Source organism: Neltuma alba, unplaced genomic scaffold, assembly GCF_004799145.2.
Source record: "Neltuma alba isolate B1F8T4 unplaced genomic scaffold, ASM479914v2 tig00012407_pilon, whole genome shotgun sequence".
In the NCBI taxonomy this organism is placed as follows: Eukaryota; Viridiplantae; Streptophyta; class Magnoliopsida; order Fabales; family Fabaceae; genus Neltuma; species Neltuma alba.
Genome location: NW_021636899.1, coordinates 413,402 through 423,488, shown reverse-complemented (window position 1 = coordinate 423,488; position 10,087 = coordinate 413,402). Strand labels below are relative to the sequence as shown.

Below are 10,087 nucleotides of genomic sequence, written 5' to 3'. Positions count from 1 at the left end.
CTCTGCATGCACTCTAAGACAAAGACAATGAGTTTGATCTTAGTGTTTGTGTTGTGTTATCTTTTGTCCCAATGAAATTACAGTAAGAGGTTTATATAGACCATGAAATGATGTTTTGAAGAAATATATTTTGGAATAATACCTTATTAAATAAACAGTCACAACCATATGTTAGTTCATAAACCAACATAATTTAAATAAATACAATGTATTTAATGTGTATGGTCTTTTAGAGTTTTAACTTCCTACATAACCCTTGACATAAATATATTAATTTATATAAGAACACAACCCTTCAAATAAATTTATTAGTTTATATGAAGATATCACATTATCATCCCTCATATATTTAATAAATTTATATAAGAACATAATTTTTAAAAAGCACATCTTTTCGTTTTAAAAATATTCCAACAATTTTCAACTTATATGTGAATATAAACATTTTTGTTTATTGACCTTCTTGAATTATTTATTGACTTTTTTTAAAACAGTCGTAATCGTAATAATGAACGAATATGAAAGTTCTTAAATGACATTTTAGTTTCAAGAACTTATTTTTCAAAACAAAACAAAGAAAGAAAGTCATTACTGCCACTGATATGTGATGGCGTCCTTACCATACATCGTTTGATAATATGCAAAACAATTCCTTATGAATATTATTTTCTTAATAAGGTTAAGCTCGATCTAACACCCTAAAACTAGCACTTTAAATGTTGGCAAAAAAAAAATAACATTTTAAAATATTTCGTGATTTATTCCACATTCAAAAACATTTTTCAGTTGTGAATAATATCTTAAAATATTTTATGATTCATTTGCTATGTTAAAATATTTTTTTGAGATGTGTGCAGCATCTTACTACTTTAAAGACAAAATTGCATTCCAAAATATTTTAGGATGTTAAACTGATTAAAAAAAACTACTTTAAGATGTGAGATATACTGCAAAATGCTTTACATGCTAAACACATATTAAAAAAATATTTTAATGCGATAGATTAACTTTTTTAAAAAATTATAAATTTTAAAAACAAAATGAATTGGGTGTGCTATAGCACAATTCACAACAAGCAAACTCGTGCATTTGACGGCCGAAGAGTTATAAATTTCACTCAGTTTCTATTTTGTCCGTCATCAGCTCCATCCCTCATCTCTCTATGAGAACGTGAATAATTTCATTCCACGACCACGACCCTGAGCGAGGGAGGTTAAAAGTTAAAATGGAGAAGAAAAGCTAAGCCACAGTTGGTTTGTGCGCAAAGAGGAGAATCTGATAAATAAATAGGAGCCACTCCTCTCAGAGAGAAAGTGACATCAATATTTGTCGAGCAGCGACTTCTCTTAAGGCCAGGGCTCTGTTATCTCTCAGGAGGCTTTGGGCCACATTTCTTGCTCCAGCATTATCCCTTCGATTTTGATTTAGAGACTCCAATAATCCATTCAAATCATTCAGTGGTTCTGCTTCTGCCATTTTGTTCGCTTACTGCCACTCCCATTTTAAAAAAAACGTTCCTTTTTCCCATTATACAAATAGGAAAAGTCTATATTCCGTCAGACACGCATAACGCTCTATACTACTGTGTTGGGTTTCTTGCTGGACATTACAAGCGGCTCGAAGCCAACCTCACAGGTAACATTTTCTATTGCTTTAGTTATGTGAAATACATTTGTTGTGAGAAAGCTAAAAAGCAAACCTTTTTGCCTTTTCTTTGAACTGGGTTTGTGTTTTGTTCTCTTAAACTTGAAGGGTTCGTTCATAATTCTGGTTTGAAGTGGCTGTACTCTGCTCTGAGTTGACTTCGATTTTCTTCGACGTGTATCGTTGTGTACTGAATATTCTCGTTTTTATGATTATGTAATCATGTCATCGAAGCCATGTACAGTCGTTGTGTTATAGGGTCAATCTGAAAAGTGAGAATTTGATGAGTTCATCTGTTCTAGATTATCAACTTGTAAAAAGCTACCTTCTCCGTGTTTATCTTGGGAATATAGGTTTGTAATTATACGGGCTTCTGATCTAATTGGATTTGCTTCTGCAATCTTTGGGGTTCTAACGATTCTTATATGGAAGTGACGGGGACTATATGGGACTTGACTTATGGGATTCTAACAAGTCTTAAATGAAATTTGGGTTCTCTATGGTAGCTTTTGTGGTGCAACTCTCCAGAAGTTCATATCAATGGCAGGGAAACGTCGATACCAATATAGGTAGCGGATACAACACTAACATGGTTGCAACAACATGATGAAGTGTGTTTGGGATCTAAAATGTCGAATATGTGTGTGTGGTGTCCAACTTGAAAGCCCTACATGTTTTGAATATAGACACACTTTTTTCACGTGTCTGTTCATCTAGGTAACAAAGCTTTGCACTACCTTTCATCCTCGTTCTTTTTTCCCTCTCTTGATTCTTGAGCGAATGAGACGTACAAGTTAGAGGGCATGAAGAAATGTCATGACCCAGTTCCAAATATGGGGCTTGAGTCCCATGTTTACAGTGTAGAACTTTAATGCAAACTTGTATAAACCTAGTTCTTTCCAACTTCATGAGCCAGCTTTTTTCTCTCTCAGATAGTCATATAATTTCTATGTTATTGTTAATTTGTCGCAGTTACATTTCTTCCATTATACTCCTCCGGTCCTAATTATAAGACCCAATTGACTTATTTGAGGAGATTAAGGAAGTAAGTTAAGTTGGTTATTTATAATAAATAAGTGTTGTTATTCCTAAAATATCCTTGCTAATTAAGTATATTGGCTAAAACTATCATTATTAGAAGGATTATATTGGAAAAAATGCATAAATATAAGAGAGAAAATGGATTGGGTCTTATAATTAGGACCAAATAAAAAGTCAAATTGGGTCTTATAATAAGGACCGGAGGAGTAGTGAATATACTATTCGATTTCAGATATAACAAAATTTGATCTTTGATGATGTTATGATTTGAAAGGAGAACAAAATTCAGTGAAAGTCTAGTCATGAAACTGTGTCTTGCATTCCTATGTTTACTTCACCAATTAGTTTGAGTTCTGCAGCTAACATGTTCCTGAATTAAAATATTTTACACGTTAAAAAAATATTTTATCTGAGGGCTCTTTTCTGCTTTACCTTTTTCACCCATTCTCTTTAAATCAATCAGGTTGGCAAGGGACTTTATTTGTGGCCAAGTTTTTGGCTTCTTATCTAGTGACATCTGCAAGAAGTCTTCTGCTTCACCATGCCTCCAAGACCCTTAGACTATGAGTCTATAAATGAAAATGTGAAGAGGGCTCAATATGCTGTTAGAGGTGAATTATACCTTCGAGCATCTGAGCTTCAGAAAGAAGGGAAGAAGGTTAGAGTGTTAAATTCTTGAGAAAACTTGTGCTTTTGAATGAAATGATCTTAATGGATATAAACTGATGTTTTATTTTAATTGTTTTGGCAGATTATATTCACTAATGTCGGCAACCCGCATGCTCTCGGACAGAGACCTCTGACCTTTCCTCGTCAGGTCTGTCTGTTCATAACACGTTTTCTGCCTTCAACTGCTATCTTGTAGTTTTCTTACTATCAAGAACTAAACATACTCCTTACATAATTATAGAATGTTGAACTTTGGTATTTGTTGACTATGGTGAACCGAAGTAATTTTTCTGTTGCAGGTTGTTGCTCTGTGCCAGGCTCCATTTTTACTAGATGATCCAAATGTTGGATTGCTGTTCCCTGCAGATGCAATTGCAAGAGCTAAACATTATCTCTCAATGACTGCGGGAGGTCTAGGTATTGTTTTTTAAGTGCTGTTCAATATTTTCTGGCTAACTTTGTATTCAAAATAACATGATAGAGTCGTATACAATCTGTTTCTCTTTGAAAGTTTTACATAGAAATCTACATTTCTTTTATGAAGTTATCAATGTTTCAGTTGTACACAATCCCATGTGAAAAAAATTCTGGAGTACAGTTGTGACACACAGAAAACTGGCTTTTTTTCAACTTCTTAAAAATGGAAAATCCTCATAGGTTAAAAGCAATTTTCCAAATAAGATCCTGGAGAATTTTATTCACAAAGATAGTGCAGCATGAACATTATGTGCTGAGCATAGATTCAAGTTATTTTTTTATTCTAGTAAAAGTGTGACCCTATTTTTAAAGATCCAATATGGCATTTATATTTATCTGTCCAATTTTTCCTGTCAAGTTTCCTTCATTTTCCTTGGCCAAGGACCATAGATCAATTTTTAGTTAAGCTGTAAAAGAAATTGATTCAGAAATTGTGTTCCACTAGCAGAATAAGGGGAATTTCATAGTCGAACAAGTTCTTGCCTTAAATTGAAAGACTTAATTACCAATACCATTGAGTTTCTCTCAATCCCTCTTAATAGGTTCATATGTTGGGAATTTTGTTTTTAACATGAAACCTTCCACTAACAAACTGGAGAACCTATTGTATATTTTAGGTGCTTACAGTGACTCCCGAGGCATTCCAGGAGTAAGGAAGGAAGTTGCAGAGTTCATTCAAAGGCGTGATGGTTATCCTAGGTAATTATACTCCATGCTAGCTCCATTTCTTTTTCCACTTTATACTTTTTAGGTGTTCTCAAGTCTAGTTTGCTATTTGTTAGGTAAATGGATTAATTACTTCTTGCTCAATTGACAGCGATCCAGAGCTTATATATCTCACTGATGGTGCCAGCAAAGGTGTAATGCAGATCCTAAATACCATCATCCGAGGTCAAGGGGATGGGGTAATGCAGATAGTCTATTTCTTAGCACGTCTGTTTTGATGTTTTCTGTATACACATTGCCATTTAAAAGTATTTTCCTACACTTTCTTTGCCAGGTTTTGGTTCCTGTCCCTCAGTACCCACTCTACTCTGCAACAATTGCTCTCCTTGGCGGTTCTCTTGTTCCATACTTTCTTGAAGAGACAGCTAACTGGGGTCTTGATGTTAATGAACTTCGTCAGGCAGTTTCACAGGCTCGCTATAAAGGAATAACTGTATGTGTTCACGCTTTTCAATATGAAACCTATGAAACTTCTCATAGTGAGAGTCATTTGTTTCCTAATCTGATTTCCTTGTTACTTCTTAAAATGACAATCAGAATTGACTTGGCTGGTTGTTTCATCACCAGAGAAGGCAGCGAATAAGACACTAAACTTGCATTGAATTATCTGTTCAAATGCAATCCTAAAATGTCTTAATTGTTTCTTGTGACTTTTTTCAGTCTATTGATGATCTAGTCTATTGCATTGCATGATTTAAAGATTCAACACTTAAGTTCAAGCGCTTCTGATTTATCAAATCTCTTCCTGTCCTTTTATGTAATGCCTTATCGTACTATTAAACTTGGTAAGAACTGAAATTTGATCAGGTAAGGGCAATGGTGATCATAAATCCTGGAAATCCAACTGGTCAATGCCTTAGTGAAGCTAATCTAAGGGAGATTGTACAATTTTGTTACCAAGAAAATTTAGTCCTGCTTGGAGATGAGGTTTACCAGCAGAATATATATCAGGATGAACGACCTTTCGTTAGTTCTAAAAAGGTATACTGTGTTATGCTAGCTAACCTGATGTTTTGCCACTGACGTTAAATTGAGCAAATACTAAACATTCATTTAACACAAGCAGGTTTTGATGGATATGGGGCCACCTATGAGCAGGGAACTCCAGCTAATCTCTTTTCACACAGTGTCTAAGGGATACTGGGGGGAATGTGGACAGCGGGGTGGATATTTTGAAATGACCAATATTCCTCCTGAGGTTTGTCTTTTAACACCTCTTATTTATTGCTGAATTTCAACTTTATTATCCATCTTAAAACTTGAAATGAATTATGAATTAGCCCACAAGACTAGGCCTTATGGCCAAACTCATATGGTCTACCCACGGCCCTAAAAGGACTAGGCTGGCATTTAGAACATTTCAGAGCCAGGATACCCCTAATTGACTCTTTAGTGACCTTCCATCTTTTATGTAAGGCTTTACCTTCAGTTTATGATGTATCTACCCTGCTGATACTTTTACCCTTGATTCTCCATTTTTCTACAGACAGTAGATCAGATTTATAAAGTTGCATCTGTGTCACTCAGTCCAAATGTTCCAGCACAGATATTTGTGAGTTGGAGCTGAATCCTTAATGTTATGATTTTTTATTATGGACTCAGTATTTGTTCACATTTTCCCTCCCATTTCTTTCCTTCAATCTCCACTTTGTTCTGCAGATGGGGTTAATGGTCAACCCGCCCAGACCTGGTGACATTTCTTATGACCAATTTGTTAGGGAAAGGTAAATATATGGTTAGACTAAGTTGGTAAACTCAATGTTTTCATATATATATATATATGAACATGGGAAGCAGAGTCATATGGCATAAAGACCTCTTGAGGCTGTGAACTGACAATTTTTACCCAAATATGCAGCAAGGGAATACTTGATTCACTGAGGAGAAGAGCAAGGTTGATGACTGATGGATTCAACAGCTGCAGAAATGTTGTTTGTAATTTCACAGAAGGTATGGACTGTATGCAAATGAGTGTATACTTTTTTTGGGAGAATTGTTATAAGATCTCAAGGAATGAAGATAAGTACTATCAAGTCCTATAACAACTAAATAGCTTGTAATAATAAGTTGCAGTGTAAGAAATGACATGATGTTTCAAATGTTTACTTGTTATTGGGACTTTTTAATAATTATCATCCTTCTCTGAGACCTTACAATAATTCTGCCCTTTTTTTGGGCCTGGTAAGCTAATACATAGATGAATACTTTTTTTTTTTTTTTGGTTCAGGTGCCATGTATTCATTCCCTCAAATAAGATTGCCACCTAGAGCAATAGAGGCTGCAAAACAAGTTGGAAAGGTTCCCGACGTATTCTACTGTCTCAAGCTTCTGGAAGCCACCGGCATATCTACTGTTCCCGGTTCAGGATTCGGACAGAAAGAAGGGTATATATATTTTCCTCTAGTAAACTTGAGTTGAACTAAAATGTTTCCTTATATTACGAAGTGATCTAGATAGTAATCCCTACCACTCACCATGTATGCTTTAGATTGTGTTTTTTTTTTTTCCATCCATGCCTCAAAACTAAAGGGCTTCTGCATAGACTACATTAAACACTTGATCAACATTCATATCTCTTGTTTGCCTACTTTTTTTATACAATGAAAATGTAATTTAGCTGTCAGCTAAGAAATTGGCTCATGATTAGTCCTCCACCGTCATACATGGTGAAATCTCCTGCAATAAGTCTCTGTAGATTCAGCAATAAGTTTTATACTTCTAAAACAAGCCTTTATGGACGAGAAAAAAGATTCCACTGTTGTTCTGTTTCTAATGAAGCTACTTAACTTGCAGGGTCTTCCATCTGAGGACTACAATTTTACCAGCGGAGGAAGAGATGCCTGCCATTATGTCTAGTTTCAAGAAGTTCAATGATGAGTTCATGGAGCAGTATGAAGACCACAGAGGTTATTCGAGGATGTAATAAAGCATATCATTCTCAAAGTTTGTATAATATCCCTAAGCTTTTTATTTCATACACTTTTTAAACGTAACCTCCTCTGCATAAGGCAATCTTTTATCTGATGACAATGATTCTCTTACTATACTTTGTCTTCTACATCACCCAGCCGAATCTGGCCTCTCTAGCAGTAAGTTCTTACATTAATGGTGTGGCTAAACTAAACAGTTGTTTGAAAATGAAAATTCCCATTCTTAAATTCTGTTGATAAAAAGGGATAGGACCGTCACCTAAGATGACAGTTTTAGAGAAATAAATTCGTACGAACTTGCTAGCTATTTAAGCCTACGGCTGCGAGATGATAGATGAGTTTATAGTGGTTCATGAACCACCATCGGACTACGGCATCATATTATATTTAGACTTGCATGCTAAGCCTAGGTTTAAGGTTTTTTCGTTCCTCTTTTATATGACTCAATGTCAGAGAGCTTTTCATTAAAAACAACAAACAACAAGCCTTGTCAAAATTATAATGCGTTTATTATATTTTACTCTTCAACTTCAAGATTTTTCTTTATAACTTAAGTTTAGAGTTAATTTCTTCTCTTAACTTGATCAAAAGTACTATACCATCAACCAAAAAAAAAAAAAGAACTTGTATTTTAGGATTTATTTTTATATTTGTATCTAGAATTTGAAGCTAGGTGTCAAAAGCTATGTAGTCTAGTGACATTGATGCTTCTCTCTTAATGAAAAGTTGTGGGTTCAATCCCACTTATGATCTCTCAGGCTAATAGTACCTGTCTTTTTAGTTCCAAAAACAAAAAAAACAAAAGATTTGAAACTAAGTTAAACAAATAAAAGCTCAAAATATTGATACAAGTCTATCCTTAAAAAAAAACAAAAGATTTGAAACTGAGTTAAACAAATAAAAACTCAAAATATTGATACAAGTTTATCCTTAAAGAAAAGTTTTGTGTCAACTATAGGTGTTCTTATCCTCTCATCCATTTCTTGTATGACTCTGATACATGCAACAGATAAAAAGAAGAGTAATAAATATCTGTAAATAAACATTAAGAATAAACTATAAAGGACTGAAATCAATTATAAAGTGTAAACAAACATTAGGCATGTTTGATGCATATCTTTAAAAAGTCACAATATTCAAATCCAGTTAAAACAGTGTACACAGGTTATGGCTTTTAGGAATTAGGACTGATGATATTTTAGATAATGTAATTATTAATTCTTTGCTCGTGTCATGGAATACGTCATTTGGTGTAAAGGACAAGACCTTGAAGAATTACTAAAAGATCAAATAGATAGCCTAAGGGGTTAAGGAGATTGAAGAAAGATTCCAACCATGTGAACGTCTTATAAAAACAAACAATGTAAGATAGGTCCCCGGATTGTTCTTCTCTTCAAAGTTGTGAATGTGTTATTAAAAAAAAAAAAAATTGTGACTACTTGTGGTTGGTAGGCTTAATTACACTTTAAATTAAAGTTGAACGATTGGATTGGAATAAATTGAAAAGTGCTCCAAAGTCTGAAACCAGTAAAAGGTTTTCTTGAATATGTTTTGCGTTTAAAACATTGGGGGTGCTGTTAAGTTCACGAGAATATTCCAGCTTAAAATGCATAAAAAAATAATAATAATAAAAATATGTCTCCAATTATATCCTCCAAACAAGAATCTCATCATAGATTAAAGTAAAATATACAATAGCGTCAATAATGCGCTTAGAAATGTGAGACCCTAATTACAAAGAAAACGACAATAACAATGTGATATTCACTAACTATTAGCCAATCTTCAATAAGACAAGATCAGTTTAAAGATTAATACTTCTTCTTATTCTAAATATAACACACTGTAAAATATAATAATGTTTGGTACAAAATGTAAACTATCTTATACTCTTCTTAATATAAAAGCTAATTAGACATTCAATTTGGTCATAAATATAAGACCACAGTCTATTTTGTCTCTTATATTTATTCATTCTCTCAAAAAGAGTTATTGTAGTAATTGCACATATTAAATGTTTCATCAAACGATAGTTCCAATGAATACACATGATTAACAAAATATTTTAGAGAAAAAACGCATATTTATTACACATAACTAACTTAACTAATTTTTTAAACTTAATCCTTACTTTGTTTAACGTGGACTACTTAATTTATTTGGAAAACTTAAATCTATGAGGAGGTCTACATTCTAATTGATTAATTTTCAAGAAATTTCCCTTGTAGCGGACCAATGTTCAAAGCCTCGCTAAGAGAGATAACCTTATTTAATACCTAACAATACTAAGCAATAAGATTGTTTTTGATAGAAAAATACCTATGTCCAGTAAAAAAAAATTGAAGAAATTTTAATTTTAATTTCCAAAATATGATTGGTTATTTTTTAAAATTGGTGTCACTTCAATGTCGATAACAATAACGATTCGAAAATTAATGTAATAAAGAGAGATGTTTTTTTTTTTTGACCGAATAATAAAGAGAGATGTTTGAAAGAAATTAATACAATTTTAGACATTTAATGTACTCTACTAATCTTATTTATAAGTCATTTTTAAAATATTTATTATAATCAAGGAAGACCTCAAACGTTATTAACTC

At 33.3% G+C, this 10,087-nt stretch overlaps 1 protein-coding gene across 1 annotated transcript; it reads left to right on the top strand.

The window, feature by feature from the left end:
• Positions 1-1,503: 1,503 nt before the first annotated feature.
• Positions 1,504-7,550, top strand: LOC114726820 (glutamate--glyoxylate aminotransferase 2-like). Its single transcript, XM_028913533.1, has 14 exons — positions 1,504-1,635; positions 3,149-3,343; positions 3,437-3,502; positions 3,654-3,771; positions 4,449-4,530; positions 4,649-4,736; positions 4,832-4,990; positions 5,365-5,538; positions 5,624-5,759; positions 6,048-6,109; positions 6,217-6,281; positions 6,416-6,507; positions 6,785-6,941; positions 7,351-7,550. The coding sequence occupies exons 2-14, from the start codon at positions 3,227-3,229 to the stop codon at positions 7,478-7,480; spliced, it is 1,446 nt and encodes a 481-aa protein (XP_028769366.1). The 5' UTR covers positions 1,504-1,635; positions 3,149-3,226; the 3' UTR covers positions 7,481-7,550.
• The last annotated feature ends 2,537 nt before the right edge of the window (positions 7,551-10,087 follow it).